We start from the raw sequence: 13283 nt of genomic DNA, 5'->3' as shown, positions 1-13283 counted from the left end.
TAAAACCTCACCATTCTCTGTAAAGACTCCTGCGTCAATCGAAAGCACAAAACACGAAGAAAAGTAGGGTGGGGGGGAGGGCGAGGAGACAAAATAAAACAATGTTAGAAAAAATTATAAAAGAACATTTTTGTAAAGAATAACTAGAAACGTTTGTAAGCTTTGTCCAATGGAACACATTGTTGTTTCATTCATGCATATTTATTCATCTCTGGAATGCACGGCAAGAAACGAATGAAGGACAGGATAGAGGACAAGCAGCTGAAAGTGATATTAAACTAGTGGAACAAAAGGCTGGGTCTGGCTGAAAAGAAAAGGCCTTTAGAACTGATATTCTGTAATTGTAGACAAGAGGTAACCCGTTAGGACAATTACTCCCAACAACCAGGATAGCCGGCTATAAGTAACGGGTGTTTCCCAAGACCTGACGATGGACACAAGCCTAGGGAAACATTTGCGGAACATGAATTGTTGGGTTGGCCACAAAGCTTGAAACCCCCTTTGCCAAAAACCTGTAAACAGCCATATCGTACTTCATGGTTTCCATGCAGTCCAGGAGGTGCTTCTGGAATCGCTCATCTTTCTCATACGCTTCTAAGAGAGCAATGGTGTCTTCATGATTCTGGCAATATTCTTTGTACACATTCTCTAGCTCTCCTCTGTGCTCCAAGAATACCAATCCTTTACACAAAACAAAAAAAACATATAAATGGAGTGTATTTTACCAGATCCCAAGCATGTTGAACCATTTGAAACCCAATTATGGCACCATCAGCTATGTGACTTCAAACTTTAAGTCTGGGAATCAAAGGCCCAACGGATTGTTTCAGGAGATATACATTAAGTCAGGATACGTATGAACAAATTATGGGGACCTTCTGTATGTGAATGGACCCCCAGACACAAATGGCTTTAATGCCACTTTTATTAAGACAAAATCGAGTCAACATGAGATAAGCTCCTTTACCAGCAGAGTCCGAGTTCTCCAGAGCTGCTAATAATCTCCTTGAAATGTCTATCACAGCATGGATATTTCCAAAAAGGACCTCGAAATCCACATTCCCCATCTGTTAAAAAAAGAGACACAAAAAGGATAAAAAGTAATCAACCCTTCATGCGTCACAAACATTTAAACCTCACTGAAAATGTCAAAATATGTAAAAATACATATTTTTAACATTTTTACAATATTAGAGAACGCAAAAAAAAAAATGTTTTGCCCGAGTGGAACAACCCTTTAAAAATCGTGCGATGACCAGTCGTAACCCTCGAAGTGCTGGCACTAATGACGATAATACAAGGGCAAACATTACGAGCATCCTGAATGTTGTAGGCAAATAGGTGGACTGAGATGTTGTCTCAGTAAACACAGTGACTTCTAGCACATTTTATTTAAAGGAATAAACGCCACAGTGTTGTGGATCCAACCATGTTCAATGAATAAAGAAACCAAATGCCAACATTTCATGTCACTGGGAATTTTAGTGCACCTACACTGAGATACTGGAGCTTTGCTGGTGCCACCTCTTGGATTCCGGCACCAGCAGTATTTATTAACTATAGCGTGACCCTTAATTTAAATCCTTTACGTTTGGGGGGTTTTCACGCATCCAGCTTCCAATTGGTTTCAGATGAGGTCCTTTACACCACAGCTCACCTGAGTTGCCTGCAGGGGAACCATGATGTGCTCCACGCATGCATCCAGGTCTCGGAGGTAATCCTTCTCTGTCTGTAGCAGCTCCTCCAAGACCTTTGACCTCTTCTCCTGCATCCTCTGCTCCGAGTTCTCAACAGCAGACGCAGCAGATGGACTCTCATCCAGAGCCTCTGGTTGGGAAGACAGAAGAGTCATATCTAGAATGGACAGAAACAAAGCGTGGGCCATCAATCAAAGCTATTACAATAATGTGCATCAGCCAAGTGGAAGGCAAGTTTGAGGTCTGGTCCTTTAATCATACATATAATCCTTAGTAATCTTTCCCGCCAGCAATGGGGGGGAAAAAAGTGGATTTCTTCAATAATTGCAGAATTCCAAAAACAATGGCTGGAAGTTGTATATTTCTTGACCAAGGCATATATATCGTACATGGAATCACGGAAAGTTGCACATTATACACAGTCTTTGCTTCTAATCCTTTAACAAGCACTAGAAGCCTTGGTTCTTAATCGCTACGAAGACCACCTGCTGCTCGGACAGCGCAGGTCACACACTCAGACCAAACACTGGCTTTCCTCAGCCGTCGTGTAGCATTATGTATCGTTTAGGGGGCTACAGCAATATTTAACAATAACACCCTGGTGTTCGTTATTTTGTAGCAAGTATTCCTGCTTTTGTCTCCAGTTCTTATATAAAAAAAACGAAGGACTCTCAATAAATCTATGAAAGCAAATACAGTTTGTTGTTGAGCTCCATTGTGTTGAAGTCAGGGTTGTTACACATTAAAGTGATGTAAAAGGGTATGGAAACAATGCCGTGTGTGATAAAGGTGTAGCTCACACTGCAAGCGCTTATTGTTTTATGCGATGAACAGTTATATACACAAAAGGACGAGAGCTAAAAACATACAAAAAAAGGGCTAAAGACAAAATGATCCGCCTGAACCAATCAGCAGCAATCAGCATCTCAACAGAGGGGGATAAACAGAAATCATGCGGAGAGAGCCTTCCTCATCACGAGTGAGCGCTACGGAATAAATAAATACGGAATAAACACAACGTAAAGTGAAGGTGGATATTCTATGAATTATATCACAAACTATTGAACAAAAGGTTTCTGTATCGGCGCCGGGCGCGAGTGGATAGGTTGGGTTATTTGTGACTAATGGCGCGGATGTGTTCATAGCAACAGAACCAAACAGTTGTAAATCTTCATTTTCTGTATTGTTATCTCTCCATTCAAAGTCCTCGCCATCTTTACAATAAAACGCGTCCCTTTTTCTTATCGCTTGTAAGGCTGTCAGTGTGCTCCGGTGTTTTAGTACACAGACACGCAGATGTCTGATCAGAGACATCTCTTATCTACACCCGGTTCCTCACCGCTTACAGAAGAGCAGGAAGAAACGATTTGAACGGGTTTTCTGAGAACAGCGAGACACGGCTTAGAGATCCGCTGGAAAGCAGCAAGCTTTTTCCTGAATGAGATAATATCGGGGAGATGATATTCAGAAAGACTTTAAGCCAGGCGTACACACAGAGCTAGGCCAGAAACTTCCTCTGGATACCCAAGACCTGGCGGAACTCATTCTGGATATACATTAAGGAGATGGAAAGATAGGAGACACAAGCCAGACCTCGGCCGGGGTTTCCAAGCCCCAGATCCCCTAACATTTGGGCTCTGCACCCCCTTCACATCTTGCAGGCCCAATTATTGTCTTGGACGGGTTTAAAGCTCACATTGGGGTCTATTTACTAAAGCAAGAGTTGGGGTTTCTCCAGTAAGAAGGGTAGAGCTGGCCCTGCATAGTTCAATAGTAAAGTGACTGAAGGAATCTCATTGATTGCACTATACATTGTACAGGGCCAGTCACGCGCTGTCTGTAGCAGAAGCTCACTTTGGTATTACCTTCACACTGTATAGTGAAGAAAAGCCATAACTCTCCTTTTAGTGAATAGACCGCACTGACTTAGTATTAAACATCTCCCCGCATTAATTATTATGCAGGGCCGGAGTTGGCGCACAGGTAGCTGTTTCGGATTTGACAGCACAACAATTCCTATCATCCTCAGCATTGCTGAATGTTGGCTGTGGCTCATGGGAAGTTATTCTTATACATGCACTATATCTACAGCTAGAGACGTATCTGTATAATATAACAACAACAATAATAATAATATAATAACAATAATAATAATAAACTATTCTATATCTCAGTGATAAAGAAAGGCCACGGATAACTAAACTGGTATATTAATTAACTAGAAAACAAACATTCATGGAAACAAACATTTTAAGTATACTTTTACTGGGAATCAAAACTTGAAAGTAATATTTCTCTGGTATCTGTCCCTAAAACGTATTTGAATTACACGTAAATATTGGAATAGCTTTGGGATAAACATGCCGAGACTGACCGGACAGCAACAAAAACTTTACTCCGTGCCCTCCATAAAATCTTGAACCTGTCCTAATCCCACAGAAACCGGCCACCCATTCATCCCACCCCTCCCCCGGCAGCTAAACCCTGCGCAAGCTGCCTCCTGCCTCCTGCCTCACTCCCCTGCTTCCATCCCCCAGCAGTAAAGGATGAGAGTTCATCAGCTGGGGTTTAACCCTATAACCGGAGCACTGAATACACGCTGCAGACGTTAACGTTTAACTGCCCCAGAAACTCACGCCCCGCACGCTTATCATGACCATGCAGCATGGGGCTTATCATGCGCGCCTCGCCCAGTAATCGCGCTTTACCTTTCTGCGGTCAGGGAATGCAAACAGCCGGGAAGTCAGGTTCATCAACAGGTCTCAGGCTGCAGGGATCTGCTTTATTCCACCCCGAGGAGAGGACGCGCTCACTCGCCCCATTACCATGTCAATAGCTGGGAAATGCACCCGCAACAACAACGTTGCAAAAGGCAAAGCCTGGAGACAGGGAGATTGGGGCAAAACCCAGTGACGGGGAACTGGGGCAAAAGATCGGAGACAGGGGATTGGGGCAAAGATCGGAGACAGGGGATTGGGGCAAAGATCGGAGACAGGGGATTGGGGCAAAGCCTGGAGACAGGGGATTGGGGCAAAGACCAGTGACGGGGGATTGGGGCAAAGCCTGGAGACAGGGAGATTGGGGCAAAGCCTGGAGACAGGGAGATTGGGGCAAAGCCTGGAGACAGGGAGATTGGGGCAAAGACCAGAGACGGGGAATGGCTCAGTCCGGCAATGAGCAAGCTCAAACAGGCACCTTATAGGTTACGAGAGGTTGGAGAGGGGAATGTATAGGAAGTTCAGATGAGCCTCATTTAAAATTATTTATTATTATTATTTGTTTTATATAGCGCCATCATATTCCACAGTGCTGTACAATGGGAATACCACAAAGACGGTCTGGCACTTTAAACGGATAACTAGAAAGCGTATCTGTAAGCGCCTTATTTACCCGCGGCAGCCTAATGCATGAAATCAGCCCTGGGTGTGCCGAGCGGCCACTTGGAGACCAAATAACTGCCCAAACAAACTCCCGCGTGGTAGATATGATTCTTGCGGCTTTACCCTTCAGGTGGTATCAGAACCGTCTGGGCTTTAAATCCGTCGGGCATTTTTCATTTGCCGAAGTATCTTGCGCTGCTACAAAGTACTCGAGTGACCATGCAAAACAAAGTCAACATGTAACACAATCCCAAAGCTCGCGGTGCAAAAATGCAAAGTGCGAGCCTTGAGAGGAGCCACCTGTGTGGATACGGGCCGGCAACGGTCTGGATACGGGCCGGCAACGGTGAGGACGGCTGGAAATAGCACACAAAGTATCACCGAAATGCGCAGTCTGAGAAAAACGTTATATTTATTAAAGTATTTTATATGTATTTACTGAAGAAAATGACGTAATTTACCTTTAGGATCGACGCTGTAGGAAAGTGCTTAGACTTATATCAATGGGATCGCTTTCTGTGCATGCGCAAGGGGTCTCGTTAGACCCCTGGAACCCTTGCTAAGCCAGCGGTGAGGCCGACTAGTACCTATACCACGTGGCAAGACAAGAGCGGGGCAAATATGACGGGGCAGGGGAAGAGGCAAACTGGGGGATTCTGCGTCACACCGGGGCATTCGCAACTCAGTTACCATATGCATTAAAGTGCACCTGATGGCTTTCACACAGTGTAAGAACAGTGTGACAATAATAATAATAATAAATAATACTACTAATAATAAGGAACGTTACAATCAGTCCCACATTTATCAACTTTAGAGTCTACAGTACTAATACAGACTCTAGAAAGTAAAAGGAGGCAAATACATCCTTGATGGGAAACAAAGTTACTAAAAAGTATAGCGTTAAAGGAATAAATACCACCCCAGCAGGGCGGCGTTATATACTGTGAATATTACAGTGTGTGTACAAAGCGTTAAATACACTCGCAAGGCAGGCATTATTACAGCCCCGGTTCTGCCGTATTCTGCCACTACCTTGAAGACTACCTGGCTACTTAGTTACCCCCTGACTACCCCCCAATTCCCACTGTGCATGAGCTTCTTAACATGAACATAATGGTGGACCCTCTGTGAACCATCTGCAAATAATACTAACAGTTATCTGAGAACTCAGAGGTCCCTTTGTTGGTGATAATGAAAGGCGGTGAACAGATACAGACGCCACAGGAAACAGGACAGGTTTTACACCAAAAACCTCTAATACTGGAGCTTTTTCCCATCGTGCAGACTGCATTCATTCCTTTACACATCCTTTTCCTTAACAATGTAAATGAATGAAAAGCTTACAGACTTTTACCAACATAGCTTACTTCTGAATAATAATTATCTGGTATCGGGGGGACAAATAATTATATTCTATAATTAGAATAGATAATTAAGAGAATGTATATTAAAGAGTAATTTGCACTGATACTGCAGTTTTAAATATTAATGAACACATTATAATCACAGATCTGCCAAGGTTTTTCCCTAATCACATAAAAACACTACAGAAACTTTTACAAGTTTTTAGTTTATATGGCAACAACCTATCGGTATCTGCTTTTGTGTCACATGACAAACACCCCCCAAACCCCCTCCCGTGCAAATGATGAATGAGGCGACATTTTACATGATTAAACCGCTGTAACCCGTCAGAGATGCAGAGATTCAAAAAGCGATGCACAGAGCAGGGACACCTTACTGCGCCTTTTTCCCATGACGGTGCATAAAATGACATAGAGCCCTCCCAGAATTAAAGTTATTATTAATATTACTTTGTATAGCGCCATCATATTCTACAGCGCTGTACAATGGGATACCTTGAAGAATGCAAACACTCCCTGCTTATTACAATTACTAGAAATATTGGGGAGTAATCATTTTTGGGTATTTCTGTCCACCTTCCTCTATTCTTTACGTGACCTTAAGCGCCAAGCCCTTCTATTGCGAGAATGTGGAAACGCGCAGACCGGTGATCCAACCTGTTCCACCAGCTCGCTCCCCACTTCACGTGACGAGTGCAGAGGATATTCGAAGATATGTATCAGCCAACAAATCACTACACATCTGAAAGGACGGATACACTTTACAAGCAAAGCATGGCTCATGCCCTCTGATGCCACGTGTCCAGGGTAGCCCAGAAACGAACCTACTACCTCTAAGTTGCTCAAAGAGAAAGGCATTACAATGAAGACGCAGAATTTTATTTCAGTAAAAACAATATTTTCTCATAATTGCGTTTTTCACTGAGATTTTAACAGCCCTTGATTGTGGATGATCACTCCCATGACGCTCATCCAATCTCTCCCCACACACATAGAAATGTCACATTCTGCTTCTCCAGGGAAGCGTAACAAAATCTGATACATTTTATTACTTAATTACAGGATTTAAACTGCAACAAAAGGCAATTCCTTTAGATAAGTATTAGTCACTGCAGGCAGGCATTTCTCTCCAATGACTAATTATCTTATAGTCACAAGTCGCAACCTTGTTAAAGGGGAGGAAAAACCTGTCCGAGATGTCTTTTGGCAAATGAGAAGACAATGACCTGGTTTTATCATATGGCAATATCCAACCTGGTATGTCATTAACCATGTGAATGCCACTGCCCTGGTTTATTCATCACACACACTACACGGGGGCAGAACTTTACATTCCCTGGCCAGCAACATGTTAAATGTACATGCGTCCTGGAGAAAAATGGAAGCTGTGGGCACCCTTATTTCACATGCTGGTAAGTATTAGATTATGTTCAGGAACCATGGTCGATATAACCAGCCTAGTCTCAGCTGGGATGTCATCGATGTACCCTAAATCTCTGAAAGTCTGTCCTGGAGTCCCAGAGTCTCTTCCTGATTTCATTGTAAACAGGAGGCGCAAGCTTAGTATTCTCTAAGGATTTAAAAATGTCTCGGCCTTTCCAGCTAATACTTCAAAGACGAGATCCCGCCAATTCTGAAACGTTAGGATATCCATGGCGACCACTATTAAAGCGACAGTAATGGCTGATTTTGTTTCCAGTGCAGAAGTGATTGACCCGGCTGCGAACCATTCATTCTGTCGGTAACGTAGTCTACTGATCAGGCTATTCCTTCTTATAACTGATGGAGAAGAAGATCAAGCAGCTCTGAGTTTTTATGCCCATGAAGCTCAGCTATTTTTATGGGAATTATTATTTTTCTCCAGGACACACATACATGTCACATGTACGTGACCAGAAAATGCGAGATGTATGACTACCTTGTGTTATATTCTGTGTACAGGGCTGTGGGTAAAAACAGGCTCTGTATAGAGCCTCCCGCTAGATTCATTAACTGGTTTGGTGTAAGAACAAGTTGGAAAGAGCCGGTTCATGTATCCAGCAGGTGAAACCCTACAATGCCTAGTGGCTCTAGTGCCTATAGTTAATGCACCAAGGAAGCATTGACCCTAGGAGTAAAAGGCGAGCTATGATAGTCCTATATCAGGGATCCATTTGGGGTGCCACACATCTATTTATTCTATGTGAAGACCAGTCTTTATTATACTTATTATCTGTTAGGTCTATAGCACCAACACATTCCGCAGCATTGTACAGCGAGGATATAGAAATAGGAGCGCACGGCTGGTAGGCCTCAGGAAGCACCGAAGGTAAATACGGCACCAGCTACCCGATCAGACGATTAAGCAAACAAGAAAAAAAAAAAAATCAAAAAAAAAAAAATCAAAAAAAAGAAAAAGCAGAAGGAACATCAAAAAAAAATTATGATAATTGAGGCCAATCCTTAAATCTAGATATTTTCCAGAGTTATAAAACGATTTCCAAGATCTGATAACCAGCTACAGTCCAAGAGACCAACCCTTCGTCAAACACAAACCTGAACCTTCCACGGTTATACTGATTTACAAGCTGCCAGCAAGCATTTCCATGAAGGGACATGCACAGGTACTCAGAGGGTTAAAGTGAAAGTGTGAGTGGAGGAGGAGGAGAAATTATGTCAAGTGAGTGGGGGAAAGGGGGGATTTTAATTATGTAGACAAGACAAGTTTGGTGGAGGGGGAGGTGATGAGGCAGCTTTTATTTCAAAGAATAAGAATACTGGATGCAGGACAAAAAACACAATTATCCAACTTACAGGAAAAAATACTACGGAGTTCAGTGAATAGTTTAAATGGTGATCACAGGGAAGTGAGGAAAGTTTAAGGGATCGTAAAGGAGAGAAATACCGCAGGAAGGAAGAAAGTCTGAGGCTTGCAGGCAGAAGGGTTAAGCCAGTCGTGTTCCTGTGATAAAAAATTATATTTTTTGCATAGGGCACCAGAAACCCTAGGGCGGGCAGCCTTGTTAACAAGTAACTATAGGTTTTCTTTACCATGTTGCTTTTCACATTTATATCAGTTTCATATTGGTATGACTAAACTATTTTCAGAAAACTATACAAAAAGAGACAACCTACGTCCCAAAAGCTTATCTTCATATCTTTTTCTGCATAGTCGATTTTGACTAAAGACTCAATTTTCTCTTGGGCTAATACGGCTATATCCACTTTTTTATGTACAATAGTATATTCTTGTTACACTACATGCATCTGGCACCCCTACAGACCCAAAACCTCCATCATGAGGGCCACTGGAGACTAAGACCAGCACAGAAGTTTTGTTCTTGACTAACTACAAGCAACACTCCACCATTACTCAGAAAGCCAGTGATCTGCCCCGCTCTGTGATCAAATAAGGGGACATCTTAGCCCCCAAAGTGGGTGATTAGAGAAGATAATTTTTATCTTATGTCAAAACCCATTTTTTTGTCTTTCGCATCTACGCATAATGCCTGCAACTGAACACATTCTACATCAAAATAACTAGGAAAATGTTCATGTTATTCACAACGTTGGTTATGAAACCCTTTTAACACATACCTTGTTTTTTTCTTCTGTTTACCACAAATTCTGAATGCCGTAGGCTGCTGGGCGCTGTTCGTCTGTATATACTATTCCTTTTCATGGTGTCAGCACTTGGGACATATTCAAGCCTTTTGTAGGCCTCTACTTCATGAGATGGTGGATGCCCCAATGAATTTAAACCTTTTTCACCACCATGTTGATTGTACCCAATGTCAGGTTGAGCAAGTCGAGTTCCAGAACTTATATTTCCATACTTATGACCATCACCCTCGAGAAGCTGTAGCTCCCTGCTCTCAGGTTTGTTAAGGTCATCAGATGTCATATCAGAACATTTTTGATCTTCCCTTAAGCTCCAATGTTGACCATCCTTTCTTTTATCCTTTAGGGTTTTTGCTTCATTTTCCAAGCCATTTCTAAATTCCAAAGGTTCATCTTCTGCCCATCGATCCATGCTTCTTGTTTTGTAATTTTGACTATTTTCACTCCTTACTGCATTTAAATGGACGGAAATTTCATCAGGAGGATTACATTCAAAATCATAACCCATCCGCTTGGAAGAGATTTGAGGTTCGGCCACAAACTCTAAAGAATGACTTCTGTCCCTCTTTATGTCCTCAGAATATTCATAACAAGCATTTGGATCCTCATAACGATTAGCAGAACTGGTACTGTCTATAGTATCACAATCCAAAGGCTGGTAATCGTAGCGGCGCCTATTGGTCCTTTTTGCATGATCAGAACCCTGTTTGAATTCTTGGACCTCAGAATAGTTAGGTTCTAGCCTTCCTTTTCGACATTCCATGTAATAAGCTCCACTCTTGTTATATGGACCTCCACCATATCTACAAGAATTTGCATCCAAACTCTCGCCATTGGTGTAGTAACCCTTCATCCTTCTATAGTCCACCATATCATCGTCAGGCCTTTTACGATCTGCATATTGAGCAAGGTGATAGTCTCTGGTGTCAGGGTCTGAGCTGCTTTTCTTTAGATAACGGCACGTATTATAAGGGTCCAGTTCTCTGGGGTGATTTCCATAAATTCTTTTTTCTGGATTGTATTCCCTATTATATTGGCCATCGTTGATCTGCTCGGCGTAACGAAAGTCAGATTTCCGAACAGGAACATATTGCGAGTTACCCCCTTTTTGATCAGGATACAAATATCTAGAATCATTGACGACATCATAATACATTTCTCTGTCACGAGACCTACCTCCATCCCGTCTATCGATCTCAGGATTTTTACTTATGTTTTCCCAGGTATCATAATATTTGTCCGCGTTACTTGGAACATTATAATCCCCGTTCTGGCATCTCCTTTCATACTGATTATCCATATATCTATAGTCCCTCTGAGTCCTCCCATCCAGGCTTCTGTCATTGTGATATCGCTCTTTTCTCATGGGTGAACTACTGTAATAATCCAGGAACTGATGGTCTCGGTTGTATTTGTCCTCCATGAAGTTCAGTTTCTCACGGTTCTGACACTCTTCATAGTCCCAGCTTCGCATGCTGGGGTTTTTCCTGATCGTCGCAGTTGCACGTCGGTGTGCAGAGCACACATTTCAGGCGCTCTGCACCGTATCAGGCTTAAGCTGGCACTCTAATTTCCAAAGCTCATTGTTCATACACCAGACGCAGCTCGGCAGCTTGAAACACAATCTGGAGCCTGGAAGCGTAGTCTCCATTGAAGCGTTTACAGTCTATCCAGAAGTGGTTCTTCTTCTAGCTTTCTTCGGCATACCTGGAGACACTCCCTTCTCGAAGTTCTTACTGAAACTCAACTCCTGTTTTTTTTTTTCCTTTCCTTTCTCTTTACTTTTAGCAGCCAATCAGTAAGCATCTAGTACCTCTCCCACCTGATTCCAGAATTAATTAGTAACCAGGATCATGTGGTCAGACTCTTCAGGAGTTCTTTGCTGTGATTGGCCAGAAGACCTGCTCTTTTGCATATGAAGGATGGTTTCTCACCAGCAGAACAAGCTTAACCGCTTTGTTATGATAAACTACTGAAAGAGGCTGACGGGAGGCTTTGCTGTGTGTCGGCAAGGAAACAAAAAGCAGGAACCCTCATCTCACCCAGTCAGTTATGCAGAAAATTATCTGAGAACATAAACTTAAACGACATAAATAGTTGCTGCGTCGGGAATACTAAACGGGGAATGATTCGCAGGATTCAAATTATCATTAAGGACTAAGGGAGCTTAATATGTACGGCTCGGAGGAGAGGGAGGATATGATAGAAACATTTAAATACATAAAGGGATTTCACAGATTATAAGAGATGAGTATTTTTCAAATCTTTAGATGGAAGTTCACAATATAAATAGGGTTTTACTTCACTGAGAGGGTGGTATATAAGTGGAACAGCATTCCAGTGGAAGAGGTAGAGGTTAACAAGTGAGGGAATTTAAACATGCATGCCATAGGCATATGTCTATACTGAATACAAGGCAAGACCTAGCAGCAACCCGGGAATCTGAATTTTTATGCCTCTTAGGCTGTGCACGCCTCTGTTTTTGTACATTTTAAGGACAAAATAAGGTTTGCTGTTTTTAAAGCAGGATCGAATGCTCAGAATAGATGGGTCGTCTGGTTCTATGTTTCCAGACTTGTATTATATAAAAGACACATAATGAAGACTAAAACTAATATAAATATAAAATTATAGCTTATTCTCTACAGTTTGGCTGTCAAATCAACACAAATATAAATAGATTTATTTTCCAAGGGCGCAAATGTCACACATATTTTACAACTTGAATTCTTGATCATTTTTAAAATGACTAAAGTAAAAAAACGAAATCAGAAACAAAGGGGATACATGTGAGGTTTCATTCTGGATTAATACTACTAAAAATAATATGTACATTAAGTAAATCCATTACTTTTAACTGAGCTCAAGTTCACACAGTTTGGTATAGTCTGCAGACGCAATCCGTTGGCATATTTCTTACAAACTTACTCCAGATTTTCCTCTGTAAATTCGACCTTCTTTGTCAAAATTCACAAACCCAACGTTTTACGCAGAAATCTACTGCCTAAAAGGTGAGATGGGTATTTCCTACATTGCGAGTGAATGGGTCAACAGGTGAGTAAGGGGGAGGCATGGACTTTTTTTTTGTAACAGACGAAACTTATAAAAGTTCATTCAGGCAAAATAAACCAGGAATCAGTGAAACCCCAGCAGACAATAGACATGTCTGAGCGGCTTTATCCGTCAAGGAGATTCACTTGTGGAGGCAGGTTTCCTAATTGTTCCTGTATCAGTTTGAA

The 13283-nt window shown here is 42.0% G+C and overlaps 1 protein-coding gene across 3 annotated transcripts in view; it reads right to left on the bottom strand.

Moving 5' to 3' along the window:
• DNMBP (dynamin binding protein) overlaps nt 1–13283 on the bottom strand; it is a 42942-nt gene that overhangs the window by 5837 nt on the left and 23822 nt on the right. The window contains exons 1-5 of one of the 3 annotated variants that reach the window (XM_053450535.1): nt 10021–12141; nt 1658–1854; nt 968–1067; nt 534–681; nt 12–29 (exon numbers count right to left, since the gene is read on the bottom strand). In XM_053450535.1, the coding sequence (XP_053306510.1) occupies nt 12–29; nt 534–681; nt 968–1067; nt 1658–1854; nt 10021–11518 (1961 nt within the window). In that variant the 5' untranslated portion in view covers nt 11519–12141. Of the gene's footprint in view, nt 1–11; nt 30–533; nt 682–967; nt 1068–1657; nt 1855–10020; nt 12142–13283 lie in introns of those variants that run through there. The other 2 variants (XM_053450536.1, XM_053450534.1) reach the window with 2 other exon arrangements.

Source organism: Spea bombifrons, chromosome 11 (assembly GCF_027358695.1).
Source record: "Spea bombifrons isolate aSpeBom1 chromosome 11, aSpeBom1.2.pri, whole genome shotgun sequence".
NCBI classification, from domain to species: domain Eukaryota; kingdom Metazoa; phylum Chordata; class Amphibia; order Anura; family Pelobatidae; genus Spea; species Spea bombifrons.
The sequence above is the reverse complement of the archived record's forward strand: the minus strand, read 5'-3'. Positions and strand labels throughout refer to the sequence as shown.